The sequence below is a fragment of the Colletotrichum paranaense genome (assembly GCF_030867605.1).
Source record: "Colletotrichum paranaense strain IMI 384185 chromosome Unknown Scaffold_9.1, whole genome shotgun sequence".
Taxonomy (NCBI): domain Eukaryota; kingdom Fungi; phylum Ascomycota; class Sordariomycetes; order Glomerellales; family Glomerellaceae; genus Colletotrichum; species Colletotrichum paranaense.
In genome coordinates, this window is record NW_026848967.1 from 483,181 (window position 1) to 500,952 (window position 17,772).

General features: G+C 54.4%; 6 protein-coding genes across 6 annotated transcripts; 2 read left to right on the plus strand and 4 right to left on the minus strand.

Moving 5' to 3' along the window:
- Positions 1-219: 219 nt before the first annotated feature.
- CPAR01_10914 (fungal specific transcription factor) lies at positions 220-3,472 on the plus strand (the record flags this gene model as incomplete). The annotated part of the gene is made up of 4 exons (XM_060495174.1): positions 220-581; positions 703-1,578; positions 1,639-2,572; positions 2,633-3,472. 4 exons carry the CDS (start codon positions 220-222, stop codon positions 3,470-3,472), a joined length of 3,012 nt encoding a protein of 1,003 aa, XP_060345522.1.
- A 1,619-nt stretch (positions 3,473-5,091) lies between these two features.
- On the minus strand, positions 5,092-6,095 carry CPAR01_10915 (uncharacterized protein; the record flags this gene model as incomplete). The annotated part of the gene is made up of 3 exons (XM_060495175.1): positions 5,092-5,498; positions 5,593-6,042; positions 6,083-6,095. The coding sequence occupies 3 exons, from the start codon at positions 6,093-6,095 to the stop codon at positions 5,092-5,094; spliced, it is 870 nt and encodes a 289-aa protein (XP_060345523.1).
- Positions 6,096-7,797: 1,702 nt separating this feature from the next.
- CPAR01_10916 (uncharacterized protein) lies at positions 7,798-8,358 on the minus strand (the record flags this gene model as incomplete). The annotated part of the gene is made up of 1 exon (XM_060495176.1): positions 7,798-8,358. One exon carries the CDS (start codon positions 8,356-8,358, stop codon positions 7,798-7,800), a length of 561 nt encoding a protein of 186 aa, XP_060345524.1.
- A 1,296-nt stretch (positions 8,359-9,654) lies between these two features.
- On the minus strand, positions 9,655-11,109 carry CPAR01_10917 (uncharacterized protein; the record flags this gene model as incomplete). The annotated part of the gene is made up of 4 exons (XM_060495177.1): positions 9,655-9,892; positions 9,947-10,308; positions 10,362-10,745; positions 10,813-11,109. 4 exons carry the CDS (start codon positions 11,107-11,109, stop codon positions 9,655-9,657), a joined length of 1,281 nt encoding a protein of 426 aa, XP_060345525.1.
- A 3,529-nt stretch (positions 11,110-14,638) lies between these two features.
- Positions 14,639-15,836, plus strand: CPAR01_10918 (glutathione-dependent formaldehyde-activating enzyme; the record flags this gene model as incomplete). The annotated part of the gene is made up of 5 exons (XM_060495178.1): positions 14,639-14,875; positions 14,984-15,043; positions 15,123-15,169; positions 15,245-15,443; positions 15,513-15,836. 5 exons carry the CDS (start codon positions 14,639-14,641, stop codon positions 15,834-15,836), a joined length of 867 nt encoding a protein of 288 aa, XP_060345526.1.
- Positions 15,837-15,927: 91 nt separating this feature from the next.
- Positions 15,928-17,235, minus strand: CPAR01_10919 (GRF zinc finger; the record flags this gene model as incomplete). Its single annotated transcript, XM_060495179.1, has 1 exon — positions 15,928-17,235. One exon carries the CDS (start codon positions 17,233-17,235, stop codon positions 15,928-15,930), a length of 1,308 nt encoding a protein of 435 aa, XP_060345527.1.
- Between the last annotated feature and the right edge of the window lie 537 nt (positions 17,236-17,772).

Consider the following 17,772-nt stretch of genomic DNA (forward strand, 5'->3'; position numbering starts at 1 on the left):
TGCGCTCACCAAGAAGTCTACAGGACGACCCGTTTCTCCTCCTCTCTACATCATCTAGAGTCGGCTCTATAAACCACCCCCGACTCACCCCGACTGGCCGGTAGCCGCGCCTCCGGCACTCAGTCTCAACCCTATCCTCGTCCCAACCTTCCCCGCCCCGTCTCTTCTCTCCGAAAAGCCGACTAGTACCGTCCGATCAAGAGACCTTCACCTTACACAATGCCGGCTCATTCACCGCCATCACCCACCCTCAAGCCGACGAAGCGCCCGCGCCAAGGCTCCTACGATGTCGACGTCTCCCCGCCCCCCTCCGCTGGCATCGACCAGAGCCCGTCCGCAGCCGAACAGAATGACCCGATGGCCAATGCCGGCGCGGCTCTGACTTCAGCTGAGAAGAATGGAGGAGGCGGAGGAGGAAAAGCAGGCCAGAGCAGCAACTTCCGCAACGTGAGCGCCTGCAATCGCTGTCGCCTACGGAAGAACAGATGCGACCAGAAGCTTCCCAGTTGTGCCAGCTGCGCAAAGGCCGGCGTTGCGTGCGTGGGCTACGACCCCATCACGAAGAAGGAAATTCCCAGAAGGTATGGACTACTTGCCCGTGTAGCGTATCCGTGCCTGGAGTTGCTTAGTGCGCGCGCATGTGTGCGCAGTAGCATTATCACCTCGATCGTTGACTGCGTGCTAATAATGTGAGTCGTAAAGCTACGTATTCTACCTAGAAACCCGCGTGGAGCAGCTAGAGGCACTTCTCGCCAACCAGAACATACCTTTCCCACCAGCCGAGAACCTGGAGCTCTGCTCACGTCCCGGCGCCGAGATCGCGAGATCGACGACTGAGGTTGCTCCCTCGGCACGCTCCGAGAGCAATGATGGACCTGGGCCAGCGAAGAATAACATACACCGCCCTGACTTGGAGAAGGCCAAAAAGGCAGAAAGCGGTGGTACGGGAATGCTTGATATAGTCAGCCCATCGAAACCACGATCACTAGCGTCGGCTTCAGGGGTCTCCTTCAACCGCGTAGTGTTCGCCGCTGTGCAATACTCCGTGTCGGATCACAACGGAACGCAGGATCGGATTGGTGGCAAGGGCTTACCGATCGGCAGCGGGACATCTATGCGCGACTCCTTCTTTGGTTTGCACACGAAACCCACGATCCGGCCAGCAAACTTCCCTGACAAGGATGTGGGAATGAGGCTTGTGACCCTCTACTTTGAGCACGCGAATCCTCAGATCCCCATTCTGCACCGAGGGGAGTTTATGCAAATGTTCGACCAGGCGTACGCTGATCCGAGTGGGCCAAAGGGAGCTCGGGAGCTATACATGCTGAATATGGTCTTCGCAATCGGATGCGGTGTGATTGTGGGCGAGCCTGTGAAATCCGAAGGCTCGGGTGCCGGACCGCGCAATCCAGCGGATACGAACAAGTTCGGCCAGGCACAGCCAGAGGAGTACCATGCGAGCGCCATCGTGCATCTTGAGGCTTGTCTAGGTAATAGCGGCGGTGGGTTGGAGGTGTTGCAAGCTGTGCTGCTGTTGGCCAACTTTGCGCTCCTCCGACCCGTTCCCCCCGGTCTATGGTGAGTTGTGTCCCCTCCCAGCCGAGCGTATTATGAGTAGTGATGCTGACAAGTTGACAGGTACATCATCGGCGTTGCTGTGCGCTTGGCTGTGGATCTTGGCTTGCACTACGAAGACGGAAGCGACGTAGAGCCGGCAATGCGGGATCTAATCAAGGATGAGAACGGCGAAGTCAACGAAGCGAGGAACGCCCAGTCACGCGAGAGGGGCCGACGACTTTACATCCGCGACATGAGGCGGAGGCTTTGGTGGTGCACCTACTCCTTGGATCGACTAGTGAGCACCTGCGTCGGACGACCATTCGGCATCAGCGACCAGGTCATCACGACCGAATTTCCTTCGCTCTTGGATGATCAGTACATCGCATCGACTGGATTCTTGGAGATGCCTGCCGACTCATCCGAACCGAGCTACAAGCACGTAGCTTACCATTACTTCAAGCTGCGATTGTTGCAATCCGAGATCCTCCAAGTGCTGCAATATAACCAGACACAAGTCGTGCGGGCCTCGGGCCAGAACCTGACCAACTCGGACATGCACACTCACCTGCCGTCGCCGTTTCTCGTCAAGTTCGACTCCTTCCGCTCGTGGCGCATCGACATCGACCGCAGGTTGTACCAGTGGAAGAACTCAGCGCCGACGCGGGAAGAGACGGGTGTGGCGTTTTCGACCGAATTCCTGGAGCTCAACTACTGGCAGGCCATCATCATGCTCTACCGCCAGAGCCTGAGCGTGCCCGCCATGTTCGAGGGCGAGTACAACACCTCCACCGAAGTGAACAGCCCGACAGCGTTCCAGGCGGAGCTACGGGAGGACGAGGACAGGATCTATCTCAAGGTCGCCGAAGCCGGGCAAAAGATTCTTCGTATCTACCGTCAGCTGCACTTGAGCGGGCTGGTCAGCTATACGTATCTGTCAACTCATCATCTTTTCATGGCTGGCATATCCTACCTCTACGCCATCTGGCACTCGCCTATTGTCAGAAGCCGACTGGTAAGTCGATTTCTCTGATTTTGAAATCAATCGAAATAGCTCTAATCCGTAATGATACAGACAATGGACGAAGTCGACTTCACTATCCTGGCGGCCAAGTCTGTCTTCACCGACCTGATCGACAAGTGTCCACCGGCTGAGACCTGCCGCGACGCCTTTGACCGCACCGCAAAGGCCACCATCAAGATGGCCAACTCGACCGGGGGCTTCAACTCGGTGCCCCCACGCAAGATGCGTGAGAGACAATTCGAGTGGAGCTCCGCCTCAGGCGACGGGGCATCGACGTCGACTGCGAGCGTCGCACCTCGCCGCCGCCACCAGCAACACCAGTCGTCGGGCCAGGGCAACTTCCAGATGGACATGGCGCTGTCCGATACCCTCTCGTCGCCAAGCCTCTCTGTTGCCGGTGACCTCCCACCACGCCATTCTCCGCGCGCAACGGACTTCAATATGATGGCCCCCAGCCAGGGCAGCCCCTCGGAAATCGACCCTTCTTTCGTGGCCTCGCCGCCAGTGCCTCGTCGTGTGGCGACTCAGCGAACCAGTAGCGGCGGATCCTTTTTGAATCAGCAGCAGCAGCAGCAAGGGTCGTCATCGTATGGCGTAGCCGACTACCCAGACATCCAAACCATGGATTTCTTCCAGAGTTTGCAGGGTGGTAACCCCAACGGCGAGCTCGCTGGGTCCGGGGATGTGACGACGCCGCAGCTTGACCTGGGATTCGGCATCAACTGGGATAACATGCACCACGACTTCAGCGAAGGCCAGCAGATGAATATTTTCGACGGCTTCTTCTTTGGAGGACAGCAGCAGTCACAGGCGCAGCAACAGCAACAGCAACAGTCCCCGGATCAGCAGCAGGGTCCAAACGGCAACGCTAATGGGCGAAACGGGATGTGAAGAGGATGAGACAAGCCAAAAACGAAAGAAAGAGAAAAGAGAAAATGGCACGACGCCGGCGGCCTCTTGGAAAGAGATTGTTCCACGATGACGCCTCCGTGCTAGAAATGCATTACTAGCCCTTATGATGATACCAACACAAAATGAAAACGGCTGGGAAACGCCAAAAATGGAAGGGCTGGCGTGTGTGTGTATAGGTCACGACGCCGGCGGCCTCTGGGAGAAATCCCAGTTGACGCCTCCGTGCCGGACACGCCATATCCTCTCTGTATGAGAGAGGAAGACGCCAGCCGGGCTTCATGACTTACAGTATATTATAATGTGACGAACCATGCCCGTACGAAAGATACGGACACAGCCCGAAAACGGATCAGAAAAAGCAGGGATGGCAGGCAAGACCTTTTTTTATTTTTTTACTATTTACGAACCGGATTGGCAAAAGGAGGGCATCAGATCTTGTTCAACTCACAACACAAAAAGGAAAACTCGGTGCGGTCAGATGTATATTGCGTGGATGGACATACTCAAAAATGAACGGCGAGAGTGGTTTCGTGTTGAGACGGAAAATGGGGGAGGGAGGCTGGTTCCGTGGGCGCAAGGAAAATCTGTTGCTTGCAGTCTGATTTGGTATACCCAGAAAAGCGAGTTGAGTGGAAGGGAAGGGGGGGTTAGATGTGAAGTAGTGAGCGTGAAGGGAGGAGAGCCGGCGAGACTCGTCAGTTCTTCTACTTAGTTATCCCCTTATTGGACTAAGTGAGGAAATGGATATTGGATTCGCCTCCTTCTCTCTCATCGCCAGATTGATCGTGTCGTGACATTCGAGAAAGCGTCAGTACCTTACCGAGCAACGCAAGACCAAAGTCGAATCAGAAACCTCTCACCGCCATTATACATGAACTACTTTTCAGGCAAAACCAAAAAAGGAAAGGAAAGGACGGGGAATAAACTCGACCAGAACTCCACGCCACTGCCCGAAATGGAACAACGCGCCCCTCAGAGTTCATTGGAGTATTCGTTTTTTTTTTTTTTTTAACCAACCCGACTACCTCGCACACAGCTTGACCTGACCTCGCCGACGTGAACGGGTGCTGCTGTGCCGGTGACGAGAAAGGGGATTAGATCCCCTAGGTAGGTAACTTTGGGAGTTCGAGGAAGGGAGGAAGGCGGTGGGAAGGGGACGACGAGGTAAGGAGAGAGTGCAGGTGCTGGTGGGTCGTGCTATAGTCGGATGGGATGAGGCGGGTCGGAGTGGGAGCTCCCCTGGGGAGCTACTTCACTACAGCTCAGCTTTCTACATTGGCTGGACTGGCCGACGATGAATTTTGTTACTTTTACATGGGCTGATGTGCACAACAAGTACAATCAAGTCAAACTTATAGCTGCGTAGCTCAAAAGTCCAATACCCTAACAGGGGTTGTGAAACGTACACGATTCCGTACCGGCAAGTCTTTACTAATGTTACAAACCCAACACCATGCCAGCTTGATTATCCATACTTCAAAGATGGCTCAACCCTCGCACAGCCAACACCCAGACTCTTCTGACACCTCATCAGCCACTCCTGCTAGGTTATCCTCAAGGTCCCCAAAAAAGATAAACAGAGTATCGACTGCGTCATCCTACTCCCGCTTACTCTCCTGCCCGTTACCGTTACTGTTGGGCCGAGCCATCTGTCCAAAGAGCAAGGTGAGAGGATATCCAAAGAAGGCGCCGACAACGCACATCGCAGTTGCCAAGAGGGTCCAGGCGTGCCAGGCCCAGTACCCGAAGAAGGGAGCGATGAACTTGAGCCACTCGCCGACCTGGTAGTGATCCTCCTGGCTGACGATGAACTGGCGCTGGCGGGTGCCGACGGAGGCGTCGTCACCGTAGCCGCGAGGCAACGGGTTGCCGTTGGCGTCGATTGTGCGGGTCTCTAGGCGGAGGACAACGACGAAGTCGACGGGTGCCGAGTAGAAGGGAACGAACCATAGGCGGAAGTCTTGGCGCATCTTGACGTAGAGCAAGTTTGTTTTTTGGTCTTGGACTGTAAGGGGGTTAGCATGTCTTATCTCTCTTGTAAAAAGGCTCCCCAGTACAGCTTCTCTGCTGAGAGATAGCTGGCCAGGCATAGAACATACCAGAAGACTCAATCTCCATTTCAATATTGGGGCTCAAGATGCGGTACCAGCGGTAAATCATGAGGACCAACCAACGCGAGTTGATGGTGAAGAGGAACGGGATCTGGATGTTGCCAAAGGACGGTACATGGCAGAATGGGTGGGTGAAGGAGGCGTCCTCGGTGAAGTTGGAATAGAGGGCATTCTGCTGCTTCTCTGGGGATCCCTGGACCAGGTCCCGGATGACGGTCTTGATCTCCTTGACTATAGTCGGGTGTTTGTCAGTAAGGGGGACACTTTCGATTTGTCTAGCTAATATGGGAGGCCGTGCAGAAACAAGGAAGGGAACATGGCTCAACGGCTCAAGACTGAAAAGTTCATAGCTGTTGGGTTGCAGGCTTGGGGGATGGCATCCTGGGCCGTGATCTGCAGCTGGGGTTGATACAGGTGTTGGCAGCGAGGCGTTGCCGTCTTCTCGGGAGTGTTATGTGTATGGGTGACGTCTGCGTACCTGGATGATCCATCTTGCGCTCGTGTCAGCGTCAAGTCGAGAAAAACGTATTATTATTTGCCGTGTGGAGCTCAAAAGTCGTAGAGTGTCTACTTCAAGCTTCTGAACGGATCGATTGGTCTTGTTGAGTTCACCGATGCTCAAGTGGAATCCGGTTCGTAATGTTTGCGTGGGAAGAGCGGGAGGTGCTCTTATCCTGTGTTCGAGAAGAACACAGCCGTTCGAGTTTTGGGTGGGAAAAGATCAACGTCACAGGGAAACGCACAGAGACGATGGAAAAGGGGAGGGAAAGGTCAAACGTTAAAAGGGAGGGAGAGGGCGCCTGAGCTAGGCACTCGGAGCTATATGTCGGCCGCGGGAAGGATGGAGATGGGAGCTATGATGTCTCACAAGCCAAACGCCTAGAGCTCCTAGAGGTGAGGTGGTGAGAGGTACCTTGGGTACAGTACCTGGCGTCGAAGGTGGCAGAATCGGAATTGGAGAGCAAGTCTGGTCCGCAATTGCCGGATTAGGAACGTGCCTGTGCCCGATCGTTTGATTTGTCTCGTGAAGAATTGGATACCTATCTCGTACCTGAGGTGTGGGAAGTTGTGGCGCTCTTACCCACGTCCGGGAAGCCGAAGCTCGCAGGGTGATGTCATTCTGAAACTATTTGGGAGCATGGCGTACCCTCCACACAAGTCCGGGGAAAGCATGTGAAATGCGGCTCCTGCTGCCGTCATTGGCCAATCCCATGGACAGCACTTACCAGTGCATTATTTACTTACTGTAGTACCTTAGCTTGACTTGACGGGGAAGAGCTTACAAGCAAGGTACCTGGCATCCACCTAGCTATTGCTCAGATCATCGTCGATCTTTAGTACTTACACCTTGCAGTACCTTACCCTGGCTGCAGGTTCCCAAGAACGACGATGCTACGGCTGCAAGCAACCGGCAATAACTCTTAGGTGCGATATTTCAGTGATCAGTAAACTGACGGCTTTGGCCTTGGCATTTCGTCAATGGCTTCAGTAAGTAGGAGCAATCAGATGAAATGGAAAGAATAAGTAGTCCAAATTATATATCCGTGCCTTGGTATCAATCGCCTTTCCACCTCATCACTCAAAAAACAACCTCGAATCCCCCGCTATTTCCTTCAGATGTCCGGTCTCATGTGTGCAAGACAGAATGTGACGACGCCCGGAATATAGCAGCCTCCTCACATCGCGCACCGGCTACCGAGGCAGCACCAGCACCACAATTGCCCATCCATTGGCGCGATAACCCGATCATGGGATCACCTTAATCCGCCGTATTCGGGAAGTAATTCAAGATCATCCAAGATCCCCTCCCAGCGTATGGTAATGTATCGAAACCGAACACGTCCTTCGGCACCATCCTGCTGTCCGGAGTCACCCCACACTTTGATCTTCCATCTGACACTTCCCCCATCTTTCCTAGTCATTCCCTTCCCGCTCCGATCGGTATGCCCGGTATCCATGTGCCCATCCATGTCTGACGTACAATCGCCCTAGCATATCATCCATCCATCCATATCGACAAAAAAGGTTCGTACAACATCGCTCATCGCTCACGTGAATATGCCGCACTCACAGCACCGTAGCAGAATCTATTACAAACAAGGTCCCAACAAAAGTCCAGTCGCTAGAAAGGAAAAAGGAAGAAAAAAAGAACAACGCGATTTTGTACGTTGGATAGGTAACTAGGCCAACACCTCAGTAGTCCCGGCTCCCACGCCGGCTCTCTCCCCGGTGACTGTGCCGCCGCGAGCTACTATGGCGCCGTCTCCTTCTATCCGACGGCGAATGCTCCTCAATCACCACAACCTCGTCTTCCTCATCATCCGTCACGATCCTCGGCGGCGGAGCTCGACTATGTCTCCGCTCTTGCATCGGCGGCGGCGGCGCTGCCTCAACAATAATCGGACCGCCCGGTGCCGGCGGCCTGCTCACGCTCTCCCTAACCCTCACCTCCTCCGTCGCAATCACCCTCGCCCGCGGACTGCGATGCTTACGGTGGCGATGCCGGCTCTTTGACCGCTGCCGCCGCACCGAGACGACCGACGCGGTACCCGTGTATACCGACGACGACGAGGCCTCTACCGGCCGGCCAAAGTTGAGGCAGGTGTAGACCATCCACAACACGAGCAGAAACCCTGCGACGGCGCCGAGGGTAATACCCACAATCGCACCGGCGCCGAGGCTCGACCAGCCGCCGTACGTGGCGGGAACGACGACGACGCCGTTCGTGGTGGTTTGGCGAGGAAGGAGGGGCATCGTTCTCTCTCTCTCGCGCGCGCGAGCGCCTTATGTCAGAAAAGCTTGGGATGAGGCGTGATTTCTTGATGGCGTATGGTCCGTGGCGCGACGGTTAGACTCGCGCGCAGTCGTAGGGCAAAAGTCGCCTGCAGGTACGCAGTGACGGTGGATCGGATCGGTCGTTTGTTCGTAGGGCTGTCTGCACGGCTCGTGAGAGTTGTCGCAAATGTTTGTCGGATGATGCGGCCAAGTGGCGATGGGAATGCACGCGAAGACGTTGGAAAACGAAAGGATTCAGGCTAGTAGCCCAAGGTTGTGCCGAACAGCGAGCGCGCGCGTCGGCGGTCTTTGGGTTGAACGGCTTTGGCTCCGACGTTGCAGCGTCGCAAAGCCTGAGACAGATTCCGAGTGCTTGGCCGAGGGGCGCCGAGTCGATGGCGACAAGAAGAATGTCGCTCTAATCCGTGGATCAGTCCACGAAAATGACGGGCCGAGAAATGGCAAATTTAATGTCTGAGGCGATGGTTCAGTCCCATCAGGAAAGAATGCGGGAAGCGGATTGCTTAGCAAGGCTGTTGGGTGAGAGAAGTAGGCGGGAGACGAGGGAGGGATGGATGGGATTCATGGAAGAGAATGGATGGATGGATGGAAGTCGCGGAGGGACGGGACGGGTGAGACTGAAGGGCGGGCATGCGATGTGTGATTGGAGCGCTGCGCCATTAGTTGCGTCTGCGCGACACCACCCGCAGTTTGCGCCTGCCTGTAACCCAAGTACCTAAGGTACACACTATACTGACAAGTGAAGTAAAGGCTTCCACTTGTGCCTGTCGTGCCTGCCTGGCGCACATCATCGCGGGAAACACGGATTCTGGCGTGGGTGCCACAAAAGGCGCCTTTCCCAACTGGGTGCAAAACGGGATAGCTCAGCGCGCCTATTGGACTGTGGGAAACCCCCCGTTTGGTCCACTGAAAGCCCGGGCCGAGGCAGGGGTCGAGCTCTGCGTTGCTGCTCAGCAACCACTATTAAGTTCAACAGCCAACTTCCCCGCTTGCCTGTGTCTTGGGGAACCTCATTACGACTTGAGAGGAAATGTTTCGTTTGACTCGTTTGACACGCAGCGTTTCCCTTGTCAATCAGCGTCTCACTCCGAATGCTTTGTCAGAATATCGTCATTGCCAGGCTGGCTAAGATAACTATGTGCAAGAAATCCCCTTCCAATCCGCCCATCTCTTCGCAAAGAGCTCACTCAATTCCGGCCATGAAACCATTCTTTACCGTTCTCAACTATGACGGTGGCACGGCTTGCCCGAACTCTAAGCAGGCACCGTAAGAACGAAAAGCTCGCCAGTAGAGTCGCTAAGCATAAACAACCTGCCCTTCTTGTCAAACGCAAGGCCAACAGGCCGGAAGCAGCTTCCGGGGCAAACAGCGTTGTTGACGTTCCACGCAACTCTAACCTCGGCCGTCTTGCTGGTAGACGCAGCAAGCGGCTGTCCGTTGGCACCAAAGTCGACTTTGCTGAGACGGTAGCCGTCGCCGGGAGAGCGGTTCCTGTAAACATCGTTAACGTTTGTTGCATCACGTCCACAATCCGGAAGCACTCACCAGCTGCCGTGGAAGGAAATGTAGGCGGATGATCCATTGGGGGAGAACTTGATATCCAGCGGCGCCATGTGAGCCTGGAAAGTGAGCCGCGGTGGTGTGGGAACAGTCTGGCAGTACTGGTCTGTGACGCTGCCAGTGGCGTTTCCCTGGATAACCTGGCTTCCCACCTTCACGTTGGGTACGCCCGTGACGGTGCTGGTCTCCCAGACGGCGAAGCAGTTGGGGTAGCCATAGTTTGCACCCTTCTGTGGGTTCGACGCAGCTCTGTAGCTGCCGTGGTAGTTGAGTTCCTCGCCAGGGTTGTCGTTGTGAATGTCCACTCCTTTGCGGTCCATGTTGTCCAGAGAGTTCTCGACAGACCACTGAAATAACATTAGCTGACTGAAGGCTCTGCGAGTATGCACCAGGCACTTACAATGCCTCCGTCCAGGGGGTTCTCTCCAACACCAACACTGTTTCGCAGTCCCCACCCAAAGAGTTCTCCCGTCGTGTAGTCCACAGCGCTGCCCGTCAATTTCGTGAGATCAAAGGCACGAATTTGACTGCGGCCGGATGAAGCCTCGGCGGTTGGAAGGTCAAGGTTCGGAGCGGAGCCGCGGGAAACTAGCAAGACGTTCGGCTTATCTTTAGGGATCAGCAACGTGCGGCTCTGGTGGCCAGTCTGCGTCATGCCGTTGATGATGGACCTCGCCTGTCCAACAGTGCCGGCAGCAGCGTCGTAAGGGTACGCGAACACTTCGGACGCCGTTGCCGCATAGATGGTCTTGCCGTCGGCAGACAGGGCCAAGCCATGAGCGAGCTAGACAAGGACAGGTCAGTTGCTGCGTTGGTCATGAAGAGGCAGACGGGATGGCTCGGCTTCCTACATTCGTGTTGGATATGAGGGTCTTCTGAGAAGCCACGCAGACGTTTACTCCGCCGTTGTCTGTGAGCTTGACGTACTTGACACCCGTGCCTCCTTGCTCGGCGATGAGCAGGTTGCCCAGAGTGTCAAACTGCAGACTGCGGGGCCTTGACAGCCCGTTAAGGATGAGCTTGGAGCTGTATCCCGCGGCCAGCTGGGGTTGCGCGACGGGAGTGAGGTTCGCGCATTGAGCGGCGACTGTCGAGAACAGAGCTGCGCCCGCGGCAGCAAACGCTGCGAGGGATGTGATGGGTGCCATTGTATCGATTCGTGGCGAGAGCAGCCGCGAGTATTCACTAGGGAGGGCTACGTGCTAGCTGATCGTCGCAGAACGACAACCTGACGGAGGCCAACTGCGATGTTCTGGAAAGCAAGACGAGGAGCACGCCTCGAGACTTCAATCCACAGACTGGAGGTGAGGAGTATGGATAAGGTAGAGCCTAGAGACGAGAACAGCAAGCGGAGCCAGAACTAAGGAAGGGAAATCGACGTCCTTCCCGCTCTTTAAGACGAAAACTGGGGGGCCAAGAAGGCAAGGACCAGCTTTCTACATCATTAACACGAAAAATTCATGGTAGGGGCAGCAGCGCGGAAGCGGTTTCCATCCGAACTCGCCTGCCCAACTGCCTTACAGATCGTTAATACTAGACCTGGATCATCACACTGACTCTCTTCCCTGGATCCTGGCAGACCGGGAGCGGGGGAATGACAATGTTGTAGATCTTGGCCACCATCCGTCCTCCCTGTATTCCGCGGCATGTTCGTTCAAAGCAAAGTGCCGGCAGACCGTCGTGTATTGCATAGACTACGGAGAACATTCCTTTACACTAGACAGGATCACCCTGCAACTACAACGGAAGGTAGATCTATACTTCCCCTGGGACCATCTATCCCATGCACGTAGCCGAAGACCGAGGATGTGATGGGATCAACCTTTGTCACTTTGGCTTAAGCTACATTTGTTGCGAAGGTCCTAGGACTCCCTTTCCTGCGCCGCCAAGCCAAATCACGTAGTACGCGATGCAACAAACTGCCGGCGGGTGACTTCCCATCAGAGCAGGTCCCAAGAGATGAAAAGGTGGAGGAGACTGGGGGGTAATTATAAAAGGAAGGTAACCTTAGTTGATTCCAAGACCTGTGCAATGTTGGTTTGGGCAATCTACGGAGCTTGGGATGAATGCATAGAAGCTTGAAAGGGAGAGGCGAGTTTCCACTTTATACAGGTATGACGAGAAACAAGGTTGAAAAGGTCTCAGAAAAGACGTTTGAACGAATCGGCGGCCGTCCTCCTTGGAAATGCAACCTGCTGATGTTGATCAAATCTTGGCGGCACCTGCGGGATGAATGGAATGTGGAAAGGGGGGCGCGCGGTTGAAGCAACACGGTGCTTCATCTTTGACTGCGATGACTGGGGGATGGATAAAATCGAGAAGAGGGGGAAGACAGCTCGATGACTTCCAGGGGGGAAAAGAGGCAAAGTCTCCAAGACTTTAGAATGGGGGCCTTGAACAATAGCCGTTGCATTAAGGTTGTCATCCGCGGAACGGGTGCCCCGGAGTTTACGGGAGCCGGTTCGGACCTGTAAGCTTAATAAGTGACGGCTGATCCCTGGCGTGCAGGGCTTGCGAGGTGTGATTCGAAATTTCTCTATATGGAGAGGGGGAAAATCTCCTTACCTTAAATGAGACGAACTTGGGATAATTGGGGAGCACTCGACCTGGTGCCCAGATCTTGGCGACCGTTTTTTGCATCCCGCCGATTGGACGGAGATATTGCTGCGTAACTGATTAAGCGATTATAAACCGTTCCATGTTAGATTGAAAGAACATAATGTACAGAGTAGGCATGGAGAGTAATTATGGCGCCTTTCGCGTGTTTCCATTATCCATCTACGTCAGACGGAAGGAAAACTAAAGGGATTCTGGACGTAAACTAATGAGTTACTGCCAGAGCACTACATTAGATAGACGTAGAATAAAGCCGCGAAGAATTGATCGAAATCGGAGCATCCAGAAGTTACAGAAAAGATACCATTCGGTCCTTTTTACCGTTGATATAGCCGATACCACTGAGTACTTACCTGGGTAATTTCGTCACAATCACACGCGGACATTGTATCGGCCGACGGTCATCGGTGATGGGTATAAGTCGGGCGAACCCTCCGCTCCGCAGTTAATGACACTCGACCCGCTGACATTGAACATCCGCTAAAGTCCGATGGGCAAACTGGATGCAGAGCTTGAAGCGAAACCTCTCTATCACGTGTCGGAATCCGGTGTTCGATGCAGACAGGAAAACAAAAGGATGCACGTCTCTTTCTACACGTCGAAATAGCTTCTGTTTTCTCTGCGAAATCCCTCCGACGCCGACGGCGCCCTTCCCCACCGAGCCCCAGTAACGGCACCTAAAGTCCCGTTCGGACGGACGGAAGGATGACATAAACCCTCCCGATAAGTGGGCGCTTTCATCTCAACAATCTTTCCAAGCCTCTTACATCCAATGTTCGTTTCCTCTCGTTCGTCGTTTTCTTCACCCCCAACATGCCAGATCACCAACTCCGAATGACCCAGCTCTCGCTTGCCACAACAGAGTCCCACGTCGACGAAACTTCAACAACTGAGGCACCTATGGGCCATCAATATTCTTTCACCCCAACAAACACGTCTCTTGAGTTTGATAGGTACACTTGAAGAAAAGTAACAGGGTATGACGTAGACTCCTTGCTGCCTGCTGCCTACTTCCAGCCTGTCTACTCAACTCACGCTTCGCTTACCCGCCAGCCTCACCTCACTCTTCCCAAAAAGGTCTCATCTCATTCTCAGCTGAACCGAGTTTTGCATGCCCAGCTGTAAGATAATAAGATGACTCGGCGCCACAACGAAAGGACACGCCGTGAAGATGTCGGTAGTCAAGATGCAGGCACGATGCACAATTGATACACAAACTCTCTCTCTTTGCATATCGTGAATGTCTCACATCAAGCCACAAGAGAAACCTCCACGAAGCAATAGGCAATTGGTAATCTAGCCAGACTTTGATGTATGAAACGCCTCTTTAGTGCGGGGTATAAACTGCTCCAATGCAAACACTAAGGGTCCCCAGGGAAATGAAGCGTACAAAGTCACCTGACAACGTGGTAATCTGGCGTTTCCCCCAGTCAATCGCGCGCAGAGGCGTCGTATGTGGCTTGGCCCTAGAGTTTCTTACACCCTTACCTCGTAAGATTCTAGCTCTTGCTAGCTTTGGCGTTCACGGACGATACTTTGCAGAGACGAGGAACCCCGCGCGTGTTACACCATGTTCCTGCCGTCAGCAATATTCACGGTCCCCCCGGGGTCATGTCCTGTCGGTGACTCAAATTCTTGGGATCGTCAACCAGCAAAGTAAGATAACATAAGCGACAAAAGTTATTTGCGCCGAAAGCCTGTGTCCGGACGATAGACTTGTCCGTTTCGTGGACGATGGACACGCCCGAAAATCGCTGTCTCTACATCTCCTGTCCTGTAGGAACGTATCCTGGTTCCAAGTTACGATTGAGTCCACTTGCTTGTCTCAACAAATTGTGGCGCCCACTAGGGATAGATGTTCCCCCTCAACTTGTCAGCTTCGCTTCGTCCCGGTGAGGTTTATGAGGTATGAAAAGCTCTTAGATCGAATCTATAAAGAACCGCGCAAATAGTCTCTTTTGACTTTGTGATCTCATGCCAATTCATTCATTCCACCCTCACAACAAACATTCTACAGCCTCCTCACAACACAAGTTATCAATACCATTTCCATCTTCCAACATGACCACCACCGCCGAAGAGCCAAAGCAGACCTACCGCGGCAACTGCCACTGCAAGACCTTCGTCTACGAGGTCCAGCTCCCAGAGATCAAGTCCGCCAGCGCCTGCAATTGCAGCCTCTGTTCCAGGAAGGGTACCCTCTGGGTCATCCCCCAACGCGACGACCTACGCTTCGTCAAAGGCGCCGAGGATGACCTCTCGACGTACAACTTTGGTCCCGGCCAGATCACGCACAAGGTGAGCCCCGGGGATCTGAACACGCGGAAACGAACAAGATTCTCTGCAATGAGTTTGAAATTGTGGTCTGTCGGTGTCCGGTAATGCTGACGACCTTTGGCCTCAAAGTTCTGCGGAAACTGTGCTACGCCCATCCTGGCGGATTCCCCCAACGGAATCGTTCTAAACGTGAGTATCTCGCAATCTTGCTGCGCCGTCTCAAGATCTGTCCGAGGGGGAAGAAGCACTAGGGCTGACATTTATGCAGGTGCGCTCGATCCAAGACCTCGATATTTGGGGACTGGAGAAGAAGACGTATGCAACCCCAAATCTCACAAAAAGTCGTTCATCAAATTACACAGATCGAAAATGCTGACCCGGCCTTTGCAGTTACGACGGCGCGTCTTACGGCGCCAACTACGAGCCTCACACCCACAACGGTCCCAGGCCGACGGCCGAGGTCGAGGGGGGCAAAGTTTACACCGGCAGCTGCCACTGCGGCGCTCTGACGGTGGCTGTCGTCAGTAAGCCCATTGATGAGACGTACGAAAACGAAGTCATCGAGTGCAACTGCAGCATCTGCGAAAGGGTCAGCAAACACCGCCCTGCTAATGCCGGCATCGGGGAAGGAAATTGTTGTGCTAACTTTCTTGAACAGAATGGATACGTCTGGGTGTACCCCAATAGCGACCAAGTCGTGCTGACGGGAGACGACGACAAGATTGGCCGCTACATCTTTGGACACCACATTCTCGCAAAGACGTTTTGCAAGAACTGCGGCGTCCCGATCACCAACCAGTTCAACCCGCTGAGCGAGGAGGAGCAGAGTAATCTGGTGGAGCTGGCGCAGTACTGGTACGAGAAGTCGAAGACGAGGCATCCCGTCAACGCGCGGGTTCTCGACGGGGTGGATGTGAAGAGTCTGAAGATTATCCAGATCGATGGCAAGGGTGAGCATCAGCCTGGATACGTGAACCCCTGAGGGACACAGCAGCGTGTACCGGTGATATCTGATGCGGCATTTGATGTCGAGGTTGTTTCGTAGTCGATCAGGATGAGGCGTTGAAAAGAAATCAAGAATTGAGCTTTCGGGTCGTATGGGTCCATATAGGAGCTCCATCGTCGTCAAACTTGGCCCACTGGAAAAACGAGCAACTGTCCTTGCCGGGCACGTTGCCCCCGTGACACATCCAAAAGTACCTCCCATGGTTCTCCTTCTTCCTCTGCACGACCCTTAACACACATGGGATCCCGCAGTCGCATTTTGGCGTGTGTCGCGGGTGCATGTCGACTCTATAATCGCGGTAGGTGATGTTAATGCGCTTGTTGCCGGCGACGGGATGCGGGTCGATAGCCTGCGCCGGCGCGATGCTGTGCTTCCACTCCTCTTGCATCTCGGCGTGCATCACGAGAAGGGAGTTGTGCGGGAGGTGAATCGAGATCTGGCCCTCTGCGTCGGCGTCCTCGGCCGTCATCGTCGTGCTATTTCCATTCTCGCCGCCGCCGTCCTTGGGGATGATCCTTCGCACGCGGAACTCCCGCGCGACGCCCAGTGATACCGACCCGATGACGGCGCGAGGTCCGAGATAGGTCAGCTGGTCGCTGTGCCACCCAACGTTCTCCTGGGGCCCATCGTAGCAGTTCACAAAGGCCATGTTGGGTGCCCAAGGGTTAGGCGACTGGTACCGAAGCTTCTTCCCCTCGGGGTAGCGGGTCTTAATTCTCGTCTGAATCTCTTCATTCACAGCCTCTGCGACTTTCGGTTTGACCTTGATGAGCTGCGGTGTGATGCGGCGAATGTCACTCAGCTTGGCACCGTTGTAGAGGTAGTCCGTCTTCTGCGTTTGAATCTCGTCGTAGCTTTCGACGTAGAAGCTCGACGTGTGCGGACTAGCCACGACGTTGTCGAATAGTTTGAAGGTAACATTCTTCTCAAAAGACTTTGCCTCCGTCATGAGCTCTCGCAAGAGGTCGTTGGCTTCCTCTGGCGGAAGGAAGTTGTGGATGACGGTGCACGGCGTGTGTTCAGCAATGTCGACAGGATCGTACAGGTGAAGCGTGGCCCCCTTCTTGGACATGAGTTTCTTCTTTGGCTGCGGACCGTTGCTGCTATCTTCCGACCTAACACCAAAGTGCCGGAGGGAACTCTGGGCACCGTTGACTCCATTCGACTTTTTGATCGGGATTTGCGCCTTGAGAGCCTCGAGCGATTCCGTGACAGAGCCATTGTGTGCTAAGAGCACGTCCAACAGTACATCTTGCTCCAAATTTGGATGAAGAGATGAAAGGATAGCCAGTTTCACCTCGGTCGGTTCATCATCCTCCGTGGGCTTCACCTCTTCAGTGAGTTTCCGTTTCTTCCTGATAAGAAACGAGTCCATGACGTAGATAGTCGAGGACGACACGAAAGACCGACCTCGATGTAAGTCATGAAGAGAGATGGAAATGCCCACCGATCTCGTTCAAGTTTTTGGAAAGGGAATCATCCGAGTCCAAGACTGAAGTAAAAGCACCCCACTGGTCCGGACCCCATGTTTCTAGCAGGTGTCATTGCAAAGGGCGTACTGAGCAGGCGCGTGTGTAGCGCGAAAGCACGTGCTACTCCCCCCACCTTGGAAATGCTGCCCCCGATAATCGCATCTCCAACTTTGCTGCATCTTCTGCCCCGCCATCCACACCACCCACTGCCCACTGGAGGCGTTGCCCGCAAACCCGCCTGGCCCTAGGTGCTTCCCCCCCCCCCCCCCAGTCTGCCGAGGTACCCCGGATCGGGCGCGGTGATGTAACCGTCGACCGGCCAGAGCTATCCCGTCCCGCCGTCATATGCTTTTCCTGTGTGCGTTTGTAGCGGTACCTTAGCACCTTCCTTTACCTGTGCCAACCACTAAACCTTACTTTTCCCTCGCTCTCGACCAGCG